General features: G+C 38.7%; 1 protein-coding gene across 2 annotated transcripts in view; it reads right to left on the bottom strand.

Moving 5' to 3' along the window:
• Positions 1-20,287, bottom strand: part of LOC126425002 (sortilin-related receptor-like) — a 219,676-nt gene that overhangs the window by 124,148 nt on the left and 75,241 nt on the right. For both annotated transcript variants that reach the window (XM_050087901.1, XM_050087900.1), the window contains exons 14-18: positions 16,817-16,969; positions 14,781-14,970; positions 8,642-8,881; positions 5,396-5,545; positions 5,011-5,144 (exon numbers count right to left, since the gene is read on the bottom strand). In XM_050087901.1, coding sequence (XP_049943858.1) covers positions 5,011-5,144; positions 5,396-5,545; positions 8,642-8,881; positions 14,781-14,970; positions 16,817-16,969 — 867 coding nt within the window. The remainder of the gene's footprint in view (positions 1-5,010; positions 5,145-5,395; positions 5,546-8,641; positions 8,882-14,780; positions 14,971-16,816; positions 16,970-20,287) is intronic.

Genomic DNA, 20,287 nt, shown 5'->3' with positions numbered 1-20,287 from the left:
CTGAATCATAGTTGACTTCACACATCAATTCCGGAGTGATGTCAACAGGATGCTGTTTTGGTCAAAATTCAACAATTTCAGAACAAACTTCACCATTACACGTTTCATGCCATATATAAAAATTACTCAGCTTGAGTCAAAGGATATGCCGAAATCATCTGCAACCTCTTTGATGGTGATTCAGCAATTTTCCAGAACCATTTCCTTCACTTTTTCTTGTCAGTAATCAACATGTTAGGGCGCCCAAGGCGGTCATCATCTTCAACATCTTCTTGTCCCTTCTTGAAATGGTTATACCACTTGTTAACTCTCTTCTTACTCATAGTGGATTCACTATAAGCCACAGTCAACATTTTGAATGCATTGCTGTACTTAACTGCACTTTTCAAGGAAAATTTAATCAAAATTCTTTGATCCATCATCTTCAAAAGAAAAAATTCGCCGAGTACTCAAAAATACGCCTAACTTTTTGACTGTTGACAATAAATTAAATATGCAAAACCACTGAAAAAGCAAACATTCATCAGGAACATCTGTACCAACAAGATAAAAGGAAAATTGGAAACTGGATGTATTATAGCCTATGAAATTAAAAAATTCCCCTTACATTTTGATCATGCTTTGTACAATGTTCTATAGAAAGATGATATCCTGATCATAGAGTGTTTTTTGTACCTACATCATCAAAAACTGTGCAAAATCAGCCAGCCCACTCCAGCTGGGTGGATTAATGCAGGGATGTTGCCGAAGTACACAAGTGATTGCAAAATAAGTTCACATATCCACAGCTGTACGAGAGGACCTCTGTACATCAGTATAGGAAATAGCACAATATGTTGGAATACCATGTACCGCTGCTTGTGAAGTTTTGCAAGATGATGGCCTTTAGCCTTACCACTACTTTAAAGGTGCATATTTATGCGTGGAAGACTACTGTAAGACACTCAAATTCTGCATACAGTTAATGAAAGTGTAATGATAAGAACAATATCTCAACTACATCATTTAACCTTAGGTATCTGAAACACCAAGGAAAGTGTTGTGACAATGTGCACAAAGAATCACTAATCATCATAAAACCTCACTCATTGTGTTAGAGGGGATTTAAAATTCAATGGACCTTTAATATGAGAGACAAAAATTTTAACTGTTTGATAATAAGCCAATAAAAAACTGAATTCCATTAATTTCCATGTTCTTCTCAGAGATGCATTTTATGTTCTGTTGGAAGAAGTCCCCCTAAAAGCACGTTTACACATGCAGATACAAATGAACTGTGTGTCATGAGCTTAATGTGCAACATTATTTAAATGAGAAGCGACAAGATCAGACAGCTTTGTGCAAATCTCTCCAGCGGATTTCTTTCTGTGGGGCCACCTGAAGTGTACCTTGTGTGTAAAATAGAGAGCAAAGGACTGTCAAAATCCTTTAAATATCTGGTACTAAATAAATTTATAATGAAAGACATTTAAAACTGCATGCACTGGAACTGGCTGTGATCACACGCAGAATCTTTGGTAGTTTTAACTGCTACAGGGTGTCCAGCAAAAGGGCCCTGATTTTAAAATTAAATATGTTGAAAATTAAGACCGATGGATGAGTGTAACAACAGGTATGTTTATTGTGGCAGCTGTAAGAATTTTTTAGTGAATTTATACAGAAGTTTCAAAGTAGTTTTAAAAGGCTGCTAACAGATAGCACTTGCCATACAGCTCCTACATTATCAGTGTGCATAATTAAACTCATTCTCCACATGTGGTCTTTGGTGTTACGTCACAATCTTTTTGAAATGTCCAACACTCACAGTATGGAGGTTACACCATTTACAGATTGTTAAATTAATGTCGTACCTTTGAGAAATTTATTCAGCAATCCTCTCATAATGAGACAGGAGGTAATGCTAGAACTTCTTTATAAATTCTTACAGCTTTCACAATAATAATATCTTTTGTTGTATCATATCTTTTGTTGCATTTGCCTACTGATCTTAATGCAAGGTGCTCGACTCCAAATGAGCAGTGCACGCAGTTTCCTTAGCCATGTTCAGACCAGCATTCACTGACAGTTTAAGATGCACATCACTGACAAGGTGTGACATTCGTCACCAGTCTGTTGGCTACGAACTTTGTACGACAACCATATTACTGCCATGTTACAATTGTGAACAGTGCACCATTCCTTGTAGACAACTTTCACAGACCACACCGACATGAACAATTTTGGCAAATTTATTCATGGTGTGGTCACGTGCACATTCCATCACGATAGCTGCCTTCTGCCATTCTATTGTGTCATTCCCTTATTGTGCTGATTCCATACAATGGGCATATGCTGGCACAGACATGATATCACTGCAATGACTTCTTCAGTGATAGGGGGAGGGTCATGTGACCACTCGGTCTCAACTCTACACTGTTTACACTACTCCATAGCTACCAGTGAGCCCTACTGAAGTACATAGTCACATGTAGATGGAAAGAAGAGTGGCTCAAGTGATACATGATAAGTGAAGTCCACTGTGAGGTTGTGGCTTACCTCATTCCAGTCACTTATCTTCACAAGTTTGTGACGCACGGCTTCCCACTCCAACAAAAGCAACCCCTTTTGTGTGTGGTGCTTGTATAGTAAAGATCACAGTGTGCAACATTTTAGCAGACTAAGTTTTATATTCAGACAATCAGGCAGCACTCACTCACCAACAGATTTGCCATCTACTTTAACTGACAATAAAACAAATTTGGCAAAAGTTTTCAAGTTTTGTGAAATGTCCAAATTTTTCCCCGTTTTAGGGAGAAGTTTTTGATTTTTATCAGGATGGCTGGCTCATCCACCTTTTTTTGTAACTCTGCATTTACCTGTGTCATTAGTTGAGCTTTCCTTGTGTCTTACTTCAGTTTTAATTTGCCTGCCCACTTTTTAAGCTGTCTTACTGCATGTGAGCAAATTTAAATGTGCAGATAATTCTGAGTGAGGTTGGGAGAGGGTGCATGCACCTGTGTAAGTCTTACTCTTCACATTCGTTATCATTAACATTCGTAACAGCACTGGTAACCCACACCACTGGGCACCTGTAAACCACAAACTACCTGCATGCACATACACTTAAAAAGGCGTGATTGTCTGGTGAGGTTAGTTTGTGCATTGGAAGCAAGTTTCAACCATGTCTGTGGTTTGCCACATGACTTGCTTTACTAGAGATTTCCTTATGAATGAAGGAACAAGTATTTTTGTTTCAAAAACCCACGCCATTGCACACACTGAAGAGCTGAAGTGCATTCTGTATGAGTATATCCATTTGCTGGTCCGAGGTCACATCCGGACTTCTTGAAGCATTACAGTCTTCATCTATAAGAAGTTATGTTGTTTGTCCTCTACCTATTTTCCATTTGGTTACATTATTTGTCTTCTCTTATCTCTCTTGTCCACCTTCCTCAAAGCAATTTCTGTACATGCTCATTTCATTTCCACAACACTCAATTCTATTTTCCACTTTGGTCTGTTCCCCAGTTTGTTTCTTAGTTTTCTTGTTTTCCTTTATAAATCTCAGTATTTCTTTCTCCACTGCTGGTTGAGCAACCCTTAGTATTTGAGTAGTGCATTAAAAGGCACGAAATCTTACCGTATTTACTCTTATCTAAGCTGCACCTTTTTTCCGGTTTTTGTAATCCAGAAAACCGCTTGCGGCTTAAAATCGAGTGCAAAGAAAGCGGAAGTTCTGAAAAATGTAGGTAGGTGCTGCCACAACTAACTTCTGCCGTCGAATATATGTAGCACTACACAGGCATGCTTTGCAGGCACAAAGATAAATACTGGCGACAAAATATCTGCGTCAGTAAATAAACTAAAAGAAAAGGTAGAAGGACGTAAACATTATGCCATGTATTCTTTCGTGTTTGCTGCTATATCATTTAAATCCTGTCCACCTAATAAACAACGAAACTAGAGTGAGACAACAGCAAATGCGGAAGAATATACGTATCGTGTCATGTTTATATTCATATTATTCTTATGCTGAATAGTGATACAGTTAGAAATGAAACACGGCAACTGGCTCGATTTTTAATTCTAAGATGACTAATTTCTGTGCAGAATATAATGTACTAAAGAGGCGTATGCAAAGATTTTCAAACGGAGAAAAATTTTCGCTAAACCCTCATTCAGAAGATCTACCATACGTAGTTTATTATTTGGTTCCTGTTGATCATTATCAAAGAAAGCAGCAGTGTAAGTAACAACAAATAGCAGTCTCTTGACACTGTTTCGCTTATGAGGTAATTATTCTCTTGCGACAAACAATGCATGACACAGTACAATAATGCATTTTGAGCTTAGAGTGACGAAAACACCTATTACAAAGAGAACATAACTATCAGATCAAAGCAAAATAAGCAATCGATTCAAACCAGACGAAGCACGTATAAATACGGACGGAGCGCCTGACACATAGATAGCAATGGTTACTTGGTAAAGCTTACCTGTTAAGCTTACGACTCTAACCAAACTACTGTAGCTGTATCTTCATCCATTCGACCTAAATTGTGTCTCTTGTTACAATTGACCAACTTTGTTTTGATTGGGAGGTACGGTCTAAAACTTTTCTCTCCTCTTGAATTTGAAGTCTCAAATTTCAGGTGCGGCTTAGATTCGAATTTTATTTTATTTTTTTTTATTATTATTGATTTGAAGTATCATTTTTCAGGTATGGCTTAGATTTGAGTAAATACGGTACCCTGCATGACATACGAGTTGCGTGTGTGCATATGTGTTGTCTAATTGTGAAAAAGGCCAATTTGGCCCAAAGCTTTGTCCGACAGTTTTTTTGTTGTGCCTATCTGCAACTCAGATCTCCACTATATAGTGAGTAGCAACTATACTTTTCATAATATGACACAACAAACACGTTCGTTTGCCCAACAGTCTACGGTACAATACATTTTTGCGAACCTGTTTTGAAATTAAAATATTCTTGCGGCAGAGTCACAAAATGACAACACAGTGAACATTAATTACCTCAAACTGCCAGCTCTCGCAGGTGCGCGCCTCGCACTTGTCCTCGTCAGAGTGATCGGTGCAGTCTGGGGAACCGTCACAGCGCCACACTAGCGGAATGCACTCTGAGCTATTTATGCACTTAAAACTGTCAGCTGTAACAAAAACAAATGTCTGTCAACTTATCCCTTTGCTAGCTGTATATGTATCTCACTATTCCTATTTACTTTTTTTATGCAGAGAAGTATTAAAACTTTTAAAATTTCAGCAATTAATTAACAAAGAAATCTTCAATAGTTATGAATGATGGTCATTTTTTATATAGTTTTAGAGGGAGGTCAGGCTTGGATAGAGAAAGCAGGTTGAAATGAATGTAGGAAAAAATGGTTACGCAGATAATACTTACGCCTACAGGTCAATGTTGCATTTGGTTTGCGTGCACAGTCTTTTTCATCTGAACCATCATGACAATCATCTTCACCATCACATTTCCACTGTGCATTAATGCATCGGTGGTTGGCACATTTGAATTGATGTTCTTGACATTCAGTAAATTCTGGAAACAGGTATGAATCATTAAGTTACTTCTAAACTTCAAATGATATGTAAAAAGTTATATATGCCCGCATTTGCTACTCTTATGTTTTACTAGTTCTGAAGTATTTTATCTGTTCTAGATATAGCACAGCTGCTTATTGTGTTTAATCCACTCTTCTCAAGGTATTAAATTTAGTTTGGTTACATCACACACTGTTCTCATCTACTGGATATGGCTTTAGCAGAGCCAAAGAACAAAGTTGTTGAAATATATAGAGGAATTTTTGAATTTATTAAGTGGATAGGTGCATTTCTGAAATTTAAAAGTTTATGTACTTTCAATACATGCAGGGGCAGACATGAATTACCAGATGAATGGGTTTAGAAAAACACACCTCATTTTTATTTTTTAATAAAAAAAACATCAATAGTTATAGGGCTATTAATCATTTAAATAATACAAGTTGACATTTTTATGTAGGAAACAGAAAAGGAAGTCTTCAAATATGCCTACTCTATTTTGTAGTGGCAATGTTTGTACAATAAAACAGAAAAATAAAAAAAAGACAGATATTCAAGTTCCGTGCCCCCATCTTTCTTGGGTTTAGAAAAAGCATTTCATGGTGCTCACGGGGAGACGTTAGGGGAAGTAATGCCTAAAAACAAGTATCTGTCTACATGATCCAAGCGATTAAAAGTTTTTACATCAAAACTAAAATCACTGCCAAGACCTAAAAGCAATTGTTATCAGAGATAGATTTAGGGAGTTAGGTACAAATGCAGCTATGTCACCACCACTATTTAACATCTATACAGACGAATGGAGAAAACGAACTCAAAATAGGACACATCTCCTTCAGAAATCAAACTAGGCAGCCAACAATATGTTAACACGTTACTCTATGCTGACTATCACGAAGTCATACAACAGAATGATAAAGTGTAAAAGGCAGTATATGAGCTATATATTGTGCTGCGTATATAAATCAAATATTTCCAAAAACTAAAACTAAGCCAATGGATTCCATATGAAGGGTACCAGAGAGATCAATAACATGCACTGATGGAGAAATATTGGGGTAAGTGTCTCATTTCCTGTGCTTGGGCTGCAACTTAACCTATGGGAGCAAAAAAATCCTATCAGAGAATATGTGGTACAATTACAAGAACACTCCAACAGAAAGGTAGAACAGAGGCCTTTTTTGAAATTTTATGAGTATAAAAAGTCATGCTTTGAGAAAGAAGGAATTTTGGTAATTTGAAACGTTAGAAATGAAGTTAAACAGCTTTGAAATTTTAGTAGAGGAGGTAAAACCAGAAATAACTGAATAAAGGTAGTGTCAGGTAGAAAACATGTAACACAGGAATGAGCACACAACAGAAAGGAAGGGACGGAACGTGTTCTGTGTATGTTGGGGATAAATATCCCAAAGCAAGACTCTTAACGTATTATCAACCACGAGGGAGAAAATCGGTGGGTAGACCAAGGACACAAGAGTGAAACCAGAACAGGCTAACCTTAGCCTGAACCTAGAAGGGAGGAAGAAGAAGAAGAAGAAGAAGAAGAAGAAGAAGAAGAAGCTATATTTAGAGTAGCAGTGAAACAAACAGCACTAGACTACAGTGATATTGACAGGAAGGGATGGGGAATGTGGCACAAAGTGAGAGTGCACACTGTCATGTTCATCTACTGTTCATTTTCAAATGAAGGTACAAAAACTATTCCACCTACATTAGCAAACTTATTTTACAGAGTTGTGCCCTGCAGAAAGATCAGATAGAGATTTAGGTGTACTTGTTCAGGACAATAACCCTAAAACACAAACAATCAGTAATGATTAATAGGAGAGTGTGGCAAACTGTGGCACTCGCAACCCTTTTAGTAAATCATTAGAGTCTCTCATAATCAAATGAAATACTGATCTTGGTTCAGAATCAAGTAATGTTTTCTGAAGGACAACTTTTCCACTTTTGAATGTTGCCTTTACTTAAAAAGTTACATTATTGTCTGAACATGTACAACAACTTTAATTGGAAACATGTTAGAACACAACAATAATTTGTATGATGATGGAATTTAGTGCTATGTCCTCTTGTGTTACACAAAAATGTCAAATTTTAAGCAGAACAATAGATTGTTGTTTTGGCCGGTTCACAGTTTCTCGCATATCCCTCGATTTAGCATCACGCGAGTCAAATGTCACGTGACTGTCAGGCCAACATCGATACTGTATCGAGCACTTCAGTGTGTTGGAAAATCTCTAACTAGTTCAAATGTGAGTATTGTTTATCCAGTCCTGCCCTTTCAAATTTTTTGAAATAAATCTTAACGTAACCTTAATACCAAAAGCTTCACCTGTAAATGAAGGAAGACCCGATATACTCTATTAAATAACACAAAAACGTTAACCTCAACAGCAATAATTTAACCTGAAAATACACAATGACACTGTATTTTATTTTTTGAATTACAAATTTGGGAAAAAGCCACCTCCCATAAATTAGGTAAATACAGCAATCTATTTTAAATTAGTAGGCATCTAATGTTTTAAGGCAAAGCTGCGACACTGACACGAGATGTGCGATCTGCTGGCAGCCACCACAGTGCTCCACACTACCCGGCAATAGAAAATCATTTTTGAGTCTCCATCTTCTACAAAATTAAGTAAAATTTCTAAAATTCACATACAGGATAGATCTATATAGTGTGTGTGAGCACATCAAAAACCAGATATAATTTTAATTAGAGCCTAACACTGAGCAAGTACGTCCTGCAAAGAACTACATAAACATTTGGAAACTGATGTGGGAACAGATCTCTACACAATCTCCCATGCCCCTCTCATCACACACAGTAAAGTAAATTATACACAAATGTCACTCTGTTACAATGGCTCACTGAGGACTGGCAGGCACAATACTTTGTGCAATGGAAGTGACAACACAGTGGCAGCCAACAATTCCAGTAGTCTACATCTCGCACGGGCATACCGCCTGCTGTAGTTATCTACACGGCTAGCAGTCTGACTACGACTACACTAAATCGGGCTGTACGTCACAGGATTCTAAGACTACTACCAACTAGCAAAGTGGCCGCAATTGCATCTGTACTTACTGCAGCCTTCTTCGTCACTGTGGTCCTCGCAGTCGTAGTCGTAATCGCACTTCCAGTAGAAGGGAATGCACTTCCTATCACTCTCACACTGGAAGTGCCCTGTCTGGCACGTGACCCTACCTCCACATCCTTCCTCATCAGATCCGTCACCACAGTCGTCGTCATCATCACAGTGCCACAGGCGAGGGATGCACAGACCATTTTTGCACGCAAACTGGTCAGTACCACAAGTATTTCCTTCTGTGAAAACAACAGCAACCAGTTTGGCATTAGCATCCATGTGAAGAGATGATAAAATGAATGAATGAGTGAGTGAGTGAGTGAGTGAGTGAGTGTGTAGGCACATGTGCACACGAGAGAGAGAGAGAGAGAGAGAGAGAGAGAGAGAGAGAGAGAGAGAGAGAAGATGGACATTCATTTACCGTATTTACTCGAATCTAAGCCGCACCTGAAAAATGATACTCGAAATCAAGGAAAAAAAAAATTTACCGAATCTAAGCCACTCCTAAAATTTGATACTCGAAATTGAAGGTGAGAGAAAAGTTTTAGACCGCCCCTCCAAATCGAAACAAAGTTGATCCATTGTAACATGAAACAAAATTGAGGTCGAATGCATGAAGATACAGCTACAGTAGTTTGGTTCAAGTCATAAGCTTAACAGTTAAGCTTTACCAAGTAGCCATTGCTATGTGCCAGGCGCTCCGTCCGTATTTATACGGGTACCCTTCCTTTTTCGCGTGCTTCGTCTGGTTTGAATCAATTGCTTATTTTGCTTTGATCTGATAAGTGCGGTTCTCTTTGTTATAGGTGTTTACATCACTCTAAGCTGAAGATGCATCATTGTTCTGTGTCATGCATTGTTTGTCGCATTCTGATAGTGAGTGTTTACGACCTGTCACCGCCCATGGCATGGCTTGCATTTGTGTGCGCTACTGCCACTTACAGGAAAAATAGAGAGGACTTGTCTCAAAAGCGAAACAATGGCAAGAGATTGCTATTTGTTGTTACTTACACTGCTGCTTTCTTTGATAATGATCAACAAGAACCAAATAATAGGCTGCGTATGATAGAAGATGTTCTGAACGAGAGTTTAGCGAATATTTTACTAAATTTGAAAATCTTTGCAGACGCCTCTTTAGTACATTACATTCCGCACAGAAATCCGAGTCATCTTAGATTTAAAAATCTAGTCAGTTGCCGTGCTTCATTTCTGACTGTATCAGTATTCAGCATAAGAATAATACGAATATAAACATGACATGTTTGCTGTTGCCTGACTCTAGTTACGTAGTTTATTAGGAAGACAGGATTTAAATGAGATAGCAGCAAACACGAAAGAATACATGGTATAATGTTTACAGTCTTCCAGCTTTTCTTTTAATTTATCTATTGACGTGGAAGTTTTGGCACCAGTATTTTTCTTTGTACCTGAAAAGCACGCCTGTGTAGCGCTACATATATTCGACGGCAAAAATTAGTTGTGGCAGCACCTACCAACATTTTTCAGAACTTCCGCTTACTTTGCACTCGATTCTAAGCCACAGGTGGTTTTTTGGATTACAAAAACCGGAAAAAAAGTGCGGCTTAGATTCAAGTAATTACGGTAGTATTGCTGTGATGACAGTGCAAGGTTTCGCGATTCTAGTACACATTTTTAAGTTGTGAGTAGGTCACTGGATTCTAGTGGATCACAGTTTTAAGGAACTGCAATCCACCAAATATTAATGAATATAAAAAGTGAAATTCGATAGATTAAAAAAATCTCCTCATTAATTGGCAGCAGGAGACCACATATGAAGGTACTACAATTTGCAAGCTTTCAGAGTCAGTGTCTTCTCCTTCTGGCAGAAGGGTTGAAGGGGAAGGGGAAGGGGTGAGGAAAAAGGACTGTTCAGTTTTATGGAAAGGGGTAGAGTTCGAAAAAGTCACCCAGAATCCTGAGGGAAGGGAAACTTTTCAGACAGTATGTATCTCTCCCATGGTATCATTTGCCAAAATCTCACTTCAATATCTCAAACAGTTTATTAAATATGAGGAATATTGTGGATATTTTATTCTGACATTATCACTGGTGTGTGTGCTACACCAGATCAATTTTCTCGTCATTGGTGTCAGATAGGGAAATCCACCCATGTCTAAAGAAAAATCTTAGCTAAGTTTCAAATGCAGCAACATACTATGTAATATGCACCAAATGCAAAATGACAGCAACTCCTATTTTTCATTCCAATTTTTTTCAAATTTCGTGCAGTGTCTTACCTAAACACAATTATCACAATAACTATGAGCATTAACAGAATGATGGGCACGTCATCATGAAGCTGATATAAAGCTCTATAAGTAATGCAAAAATGAAATTTCTTTGCTGAATAGTATCTGTAAAATCGTTTCAAGAAGAATTGCAGGTCACGCACCTCGATTCTGTTTTTGCAGTGTATCGCCGACTAACCAAGAAAGCGACAAACAATGTTGGCCTTCCTTCTGAATGAACAAATGAACTCACCCAGAGCTTTGCACAAAAACTGGTTACTGTGCATCAGCAACAGTATCCTGTGTGGGCTCTACCCTGTACCACTACCTAGGCATTGCCTTTTCTGTTTCACTCCTATATGTGTCTACATGATTCCATATGAGACCTAATTTCCCTAATCTTCGTGGCTCTTACACAAAATGTACGATGGCAGCAGTAGGACCATTCTGTAGTCAGCTTCAAAAAGCCATTCTATAAAGTGTCTCAGTAGTGTTCCTTGAAAATATCCTCACCTTCCTTCCAGGGATTCCCATTTGTCTTCCCAAAACATCGAAGCTACTGGTAACAAATCCATTTGCCTGCCTCTGAGTTGCTTCGATGCCTTCCTTTAATTGGATCTGCAGGATATCCTAAACACTAGCAGCATTCACGAATGGGTTATACTAGTTTCCCCTACGCTGTCTCATCTACAGATGACCCCTACTTTCCTACAATTTTCCCAATATCTACAAACATTACATGCTTGTTCAATCTCATCCTTTGCAATGTTATGCCCAGATATTTAATCAACATGACTGTCAAGCAGCACAATACTAATGCTGCATTCAAAAATTATTGGTTTGTTTTCGAACTCATCTGCATTAACTCATATTAGTCTACGTTTAGAGCAAGCTGTATTCATCACACCACCTACAAATTTTGTGTAAGTGATCTTGTTTCCTACCACTGTCACTCAGCAATGATACTTTCTGATACACCACAGTACCATGAGCAAACAGACACAGGTTGCTGATCACTCTGTCCTCCAGATCATTTATGTAGTGGGTGATTATAATTAATGTGCAGCTACTCAAGGAGGTCTAGAGTTGACTGTAATTATCATATGGCAGTGAAACTTAGTAGCTATGCCAATGAATAACCGATTTTGGCCATCAGGTGCAATTCTGGTAGTGTACACTGTTTTTATGAGGGTATGACATCCACACTGTCATTTGACATGCTGTAATATGAGCGAACAGTATGGCTATCCAGAAGTGAGACACTGTGCTTTTAGTGGAACTGTTTTATGTGAAGGATCATAATGAAATTCACAAGCACAGGTAGGCTCATTGTGGTACGTTAGGTCTATACCTGATCTGAAGGGCAGTATACATGAACAAGTTCTTCGGATTCCACCGGAAATGTTGATCACGCTGTTTTACAGATGCAGCACCTTATCGACCTCTCTAGTGATCCTATTGAACAAATTGTGTACCTGTGGTTAATAATGAAATCAACATTATGCCTTTCTCATCTGTTTGACTTTTTCTGTCCATGCTCCATTTCTATAGAAACATTTCTGTATGTCCTCCTTGCACCCACAGTGCCAGATTTGTACCTGGTAGCCAGAAATGGAACTAATTTTTTTCCAGCATAAATCCATTCTGCATTAACACATTAGAGTACCTGCCAAGTTTTGCTGTTACATGATAATTACTGCCCACACTGGATCTTTGAGGGTAGCTGCAATTTCGTTATAACCACCTAGATAGATAAAAAATAATAACTGTCCTATCACACTTCCCTTGGGCACTCCTGACAACCTGACAATTTCCTCCTCTGAATTACACTCACTGTCAAGGACAATGTACTCAGTTCTGTTATTTAACAAACATTTAAGTCACTCACATATCTGGGAACTTCTTCCCTAGGCTCATATCTTTTTAAAAGTCTGCTGTGTGGCATGATGTCAAAGGCCTTTCACAAATCTAGAAACATCAAATCTGATTGCAGATCCTAATGTTTTATTTCAATTGTGTGTTAATACACATGATAAACACTGGCTTTCAGAACCAGAGATGTCTTCATTCAGCAAAAGAGAATAAAATGAGTCACAGAAAATTACAATTCAACCCCACCCCATTTTCGGGGGTCATCACTCTTCTGACTGGTTCGATGCAGACTACCATGACTTCCTGACCTGTGACAATCTCTTCGTCTCAGGGTAGCTGCTACATGCAATGTCCTGAAACTATTTGCTGAATGTATTTCAATAACAGCCTTCCCATACGTAAATGCCCCTGTATGCTTTGGACACCATTCCTCACATTTGGTCAAATTGTGGACCTGTCGGGTACTGTCACAGATGTACAACTGGACTTGTCATTTCCTGTCAGACAAATCACAGCTCATAGTATTTGATGGAAAGTCAAGTAAAACAAGTGATATCTGGCATTCCCCGAGGAAGTGCTATAGGTCCTCAGCTGTTCTTGATCTATATGAATCATTTAGGAAACATTATGAACAGCCCTCTTAGACAGTTTGCAAATGATCCTTTTTCTTGGAGTCTATTCATGTCAGAAGATCAAAACCAATTGCAAAATGGTACAAAAAGTGGAAACTGACTCTAAACAGTAAATAGTCCGAGGTCATTCACTTGTGTACTAATTACTCACTATATTTCAGTTACCCAATGAATCACACATTTAAAGGTATCAATTCAACTAAACTTCGAGATTGCTTTTTACTGGCAGAGCACTCAGCAGATGCAAAAAAATCTATAAAAGGGACTGCGTACATTAAGATTGTCCACCCTCTGACAGAGTATGGCTGTGTGGTATGAGATCCTTCCCACATTGAATTGACACGCAACCTTAAAAGAGTCAATAGAATGGCAGCTCCTCATGTAATATCACAAAATTTTAGAGGGAGTATCACAGATGTGATACGCGAGGTGGGGTGGCAGTCATTAAAACAAAGGTGTTTCTCATTGATGCTTTTCATGGGTATGCAGTCAGATTTCATCAACACAATATTTCAACAGTCCAATTGTCCGCCATCTTTAGGTGAGACTGCAGATGTAGTCACACCAGAATGACTGGCTGCATAAGCATTAAGATCATCAACATTTACTGTGCCAGGAAAATCCACGTAATCACAAAGATGTTTCTCATTTTGGCGAGATCTTTTAACAGAATTTCAATAGGCAACTTTCTCCTTCAAATTCACAAATATTTTGTTGACTCCACCTACATGGGAAGAAATGGCCATTGTAATAAAATAAGTGAAATCAAAGAAAGATTTAAATGTCCATTTTTTTCTCATGTGCCACCCAAGAGTAGAATGCATCTGGAGTAGAGCAGAATTCATCAGGAAGATGAATCTTCTGCCGAACACTTATATGTGAACTGTGGAGTAATTATGTACATATGTAGAGGCAGGGTTCCCTCTATTACAATGAAAATTATTGCCTGATGTCTTAAAATACATCCTATCCATTCCACACAAAAATCAAAGGTCATAAACCCATTTATTGTTTTACCAGTATTTGATAACAGAGCATTAATATCACCATGAAACTTCACAAAAAAGTAGTTAGAAATCTACAGGAGGAGGATGTTAGAAACCTACAGAAGGATGATGATTATAAATTAAAACATTTGCTAGAAAATGTATTAAATGTGGGTCATGTTTGTTTCCACTGTTATTTTTCTTCTCATTCTGTTAAATTCTGTCTTGCTCAAACCACAATAAAGCATTTTGTACTGAGTAAACACACACAAATACAAATTTAAAAAATAAATAAAAACACTTCCTAATACAACCCAAATAATATCATACTTAGTCAAACCCATTCACATTCCAGCAACTACCAGCATGCAGGTTTCTGTATGATAAAGGGGTACTAACGCTTTGCACAGGTGCCATTCTCAAATGGCTTGCTGCCGTCGGCGCAGGTGCAGGTGGTGTTGGTGCCAGCTTTCATACCGTCTGGGCACTTGCAGCTGTACTTGTGCCCTGGAAGGCCAAAGCACAAGTGAGAGCACACCTTGTTGCCGTCACAAGCGTTTGATCCCTCCTGTACGGAGTGCGCGAACACCTGTACGAGAGGAAAAGGACAACTGTTCATTAGAAAGTGCACTGAGACAAAACTATTCCAACAGTTTAAATGAGCATGCAGTCCAGTATAAGCATGTCATAAGCAACCCACAATTACAATCTTAACAATAATTAATTAAGCCAGTAACACAATATGTAACATGACATTCCAGTTTGGCTACTCATACTTGGAAAAAAATAATTGTGAGATTTAAAGGTGTGAGGATGAAGACTGTGTTGAGGAGCTCCTGAGTGGAAAAGAGGGGGAGGGGGTAACAACTTTTCTTTCCTCTCATACCAGCCATAAGTAGTAGTTTAACCACAGTTTTTAAACATAAATAAATTATATGAAATAATATTCATATAATTAACACATTCTTGAGATATTAAGTACAGTATTTTCAAATTTGTGATTTATAAAACTCAATAAAATTCAGTTTCAATGCTAAGTTAAAAAATGCAGAATTCCCTGAGATTTTATGAAATTCCTAAAATTCCTTGAGATCTCCCTGATTTTTCCAGGTAAAATGTAATTCCCTGAGAATTCCAAGTTTTCTAGATTTCCCAGAAGAATCACCCCCCAAATTCATAAAGTGCACAAAAGTAGTTTTAATGAAAATAATCTTTTTTTGAAAATATAATTGGTCAGATAAGAAAATCTACTCACTACTTGATGGCAAGAGAAAACACATGGAAACGTGAAGGAAATGTGCAAGCTTTCGGAGCCAGTGGCTTCTCCTCCTGGCAGAAAGGTTGAACGGGAAGGAAGAGAGGTTAACAAGCCACTTGCTCTGAAAGCTTGCACATTTTCTTGACTTTTTCATGTGTTTTCTGCTACTATCACTTGGCGAGTAGATTTTTCTATCTATCCAAAGCAGTTTTTAAAATTTTCATAGCTAGTTTTATTTTAAAATCTTCCTTTAGTGCCAAGTTCCACTGCTGCCATAATTAGATTAATAAACAGAGGAAACATGTCTAGAGTAAATATTACAATGTTTCCAACTGGATAGCAATTTATATCCTAGGAAGATGAATATGTACCCAATCTTTACATTCACACTGATAGAGCTGCTAGCAATGCATTCATAGGGTACCATGCAGATCTCTCCTGTGCCTCAACCATCTCATTCGGAATTAAACAGATGTATTGAAAGAAATGTAGATCACAACTTCTGAGCAGGATAAAAGTATCGTGACAGAGTTTACTGGTGAACAAGACATACAAGCTCGCTGCACAACTTGACTGTAGTCAGAATGCCATACACAAAATGGCAGGAAGTTTGGGGTATGAGACTAAGTGTGTATCGGCAAATGGCACCTGGTTTGGAGCATAAATATTTATGAGTCAAAGATCCATACAGGAACTCGTAACAAAACATTTTTGGGATGTCTAGTGAATCACTCTCATTTTATGGAGTGTAACTGGACCATTGACAATGAGCAGTAAACTGAAATGTGAAGCAGCTGAGAGGAGACATTAAGAGAAAGAGACATAGAAGTCTGAAAGGAATTCTAATTCGCTATGGCTGTGCTTCCCCCCCCCCCCCCCCCCCTCCTCCCACCCACCCACCCACACACACACACACACACACACACACACACACACACACACACACACACACACACACACATTTGTCTTGCAAAACACTACAGGGAGCTGTGTGTAAGAGGAACAGTAGGGCAAAGGGTGACAACAGCAACAGGCATTTCGAACTTCAGCAACATAACTGCGTAGAATGCATGAAATCAAGTCCTGATGGTTCTCTATGAGAAACATTTAACAATACTGCATATTCTTTGAATAAGTTACCAGGTCTTCCTGAGTATGAAATACAAAAGAACATTACCTTTAGGTCCATCAAACCAGGCAAGCCACTTCGTATGGTGCGGACAGCCAGCCCGTGATCCTTGTCGGCCTGGTAAATGGCATTCTGCCTCCAGTCGTCCCAGTACATGGTATCCTTGAACACCGCCACTGCGAACGGATGTGCTACCTTGTCCTGTAAACAGAAACATCGCACATCAATTAAAGTCTTCCCACATAAAATTAAAAACATCAAACAAGCAATTAAAAAGATGGAGCTAGGGACTTAAAAATAGTTAGAAATGCACAATATAAAATAAGAAGTGGCAAAAACAAATGTTTTGTGAAGAAGGGTGTTAAAATGAGTGAATCCAAGGTTTGTTGACATCATCTTCAGTCCAAAGACTGACTTGATGCAGCTCTCCATGCTACTCTATCATTTCCAAGTCTCTTCATCTGGGAATTTCTACTGCAACCTACACCCATTTGAACCTGCTTACTGTATCCACCTCTTTGTCTACCTCTACATTTGTGAACATCCAGATTTTTCTCCCTTTCCAACCTGACAATTCCTTGATGCCTCAGGATGTGCTGTGTCAATCTATACCTTCCTTTTAGTGAAGTTGTGCCATAAAGGTCATTTCTCTCTAATTCTGTTCAGCAAAGTTTCATCAGTTACATGACCTACCCTTCTACTCCTGAGACTACTTCTGTAGTGCCACATTTTAAAACCTTTTATTCTCTTCCTGGTCTGAACTGCTTATCATTCACGTTTCAGCTTCCATAGAGGGCTATGCTACACACAAATGCCTTCAGAATAGACTTCCTAAGACTTAAATATATATTCAGTGTTACAAATTATTCTTTTCAGAAATTTTTGCCTTTCTGTAGCCAGTTTGTATTTCACATCCCCTCTATTTCAACCATCATTTATTTTGCTGCCCAAATAGCAAAACTCGCCTATTACTTTTAGTGTGTAATTTCCTACTCCAACTCTCTCAGAATTCCCTGATTTAATTTGGTTACATTCCATTACTCATGGTGTTTTTTTCCCCCTCTCTCTCTCTCTCTCTCTCTCTCTCTCTCTCTCTCTCTTTTAGATGTTCATCTTACATCCTGTTTCTTCTAAGTCCTTTCCTGCCTCTAACAGAATTAACTCTTCCTCCAAGCTTTTCTTTGGTTTCCTTTACTGCTTGCTCAATGTACAGATTGAGTAACATTAACCCCATCCCACTACCTTATAAACCACTGCTCCCCTTTCAGTCTCCTCGACTCTTATGACTTGCACACTTGAAGATATTGCAATCCATGTTTCATAGTTGCCCAAGCACTGCACTGCAGAACGTTTGGAGCGGGAGCAGTGATACCAGCTTGGCAGAGAACTAGTGGGGTGTTGGGACGGGAATGGCGAGCTAGCAGAAATTACATGGTGTTGCGAACCATTGGAATGTATAGTGCACACTCTGGCTTTTTAGGAACATCTACCATGTTGAAACTCCAGTTTGCCCGAATTTATTTTTAGTCAGAATTGGACCGACTTTAAAATTGGACAAATACTCAACAATAGTATTCATTTCTGCAGGAGATGGTAAAAGTCTAGACAGAGTTCAGGTTCAGTGGTGTACTTACGTGTTTCATTCTACAATGTTGTCGACACTCACTGTGACATATGACAGGAACAAACGAGGGTGTGTCAGCTGCTGGTTCTATGAAGCTGATGAGAGAGCAGGAAGATGATATTTTTGGAAGCAAGTGATAGTGTAACATTTTCATGTCAGTACAGAACCGAAAATGGATATGTATATGAATAAAAAAAAAAATCTGTGTTCTCAGGTCCCACAGCAACCACAACCACAGAAATCGCAGCATATTTTGAAGAAAAAGCTATAATAAGGGCACTATACCCTAGCTGTTGTAGGCGGAGAGTGTTTTGAACTATGGCTGTGTAAGATACCAATAGAGGTTGGTTCTAAACTATCACTGCCAACAGCAGCAACCAATTGTGCTACAGCCACCAAATGCTTTATTACCCCAGTTTGCCTTGTGTTGCAGAGTGCTTTTTTTTTCTTATTTTGAAATGAGCCCTTCAAGAGGGAGGCGAGGCTTATTTCCCTGCACGTGCTCGTGAGCAGGTGCAAGGTTGCAGAGTAGGGAAGGAGGGGAAATGCGCGGGCACATTTGAATAGGGCTGCAGCGTGCCTATTGAATTCGCGCCGACTGTGTAACGTTTAAAGTACTACGATCAGCTCTAACAGTCACTTCGCTGGTTAATAATCATGTCAAGTCGCCATTGTGTAACCCCAACCATGCTTTCGCAGTTCAACCCCCATTGGAAGGAACTGTATCTGTTTACAGAAAAAGATGGTGTTGCAAAATGTTTAGTATGTCACGAAACGCTGAATTCTTTTAGGAAATTTAATTTGCAGCGACATTGTATGTCGTACCACGCGAAAGACTACGGACGTGGAAAATGTGATGGACCAGATCGTGCACAGGCAGTTATTAAACTTAAAAGAAGATCTGGACAATGAAGAAAAATCAACTGAGGCAGCTCTCAGAGTGAGTTACAAAATTGCTTTGCTTTTAGCAAAATCCCTGCGCCCCTTCACTGATGGCGATTTAATAAAAGAATGTTTGGTAGTTGCAGCAGAACATTTGTGTTCATCTCAAGTTGAACAGTTTCGGATTGTGCCATTATCTATCATGACCGTTATGCATCGCATACAGGACATGGCAGACAACGTCCAGAGCCAGCTTTCAAATATCTGTAAAGATTTTATGGTGTATTCTCTAGCTCTGGACGAAAGTGTTGATATCACTGGAACAGCGCAGCTTGCCATATTTATTAGAGGTGTTAATAGAGATCTTCAGGTGAGGGAGGAGCTCCTCGATGTAGTAGCCATGAAGAACACTACAACCGGAGCTGGTATTTTAAGTCATGTTGAAGAAAGTGTTGAAAATATAGGATTGTCGTGGAATTCTTTAGTTTCAGTGTCTACAGACGGTGCACCAGTGATGACAGGGGAAAAAAATCAGGTTTCGTTGTGCTGTTGAAGGAGGAAATGCAGAAACTGACTGTGCCGAATGAAATAAGGGGCGCTCACTGTTTGATCCACCAGGAAAACTTATGTGCAAAGAGTATCACTCTAAAAAATGTGATGAGTGTTGTTGTTTGTACAACCAATTATATAAGGAAGCATGGGCTACAACACAGGCAATTTAAAAGCTTTCTTGAGGATGTAGAAAGCCAGTATGCTAGCCTGCCTTATTACAGTGAGGTCTGCTGGCTTAGTCGTGGCAAATTATTAAATCGATTTTTTTACCTATTAGATGAGATAAATATGTTCGTGGAAATAAATAACGTGTGTTCCTGAATTGAAAGAGCCTTCATGGAAATGTGATTTCGCATTCTTAGCAGATTTAACTAGCCATCTGAATGCTTTGAACATTTCACTACAAGGTAAAGATCTGCTAATTACTCATTTCATAGATCCAATATGAGCTTTTAAAATGA

This window comes from Schistocerca serialis, chromosome 10 (assembly GCF_023864345.2).
Source record: "Schistocerca serialis cubense isolate TAMUIC-IGC-003099 chromosome 10, iqSchSeri2.2, whole genome shotgun sequence".
Taxonomy (NCBI): domain Eukaryota; kingdom Metazoa; phylum Arthropoda; class Insecta; order Orthoptera; family Acrididae; genus Schistocerca; species Schistocerca serialis.
Note: the sequence above shows the minus strand (reverse complement) of the source record. Positions and strands in the feature narration are given on the sequence as shown.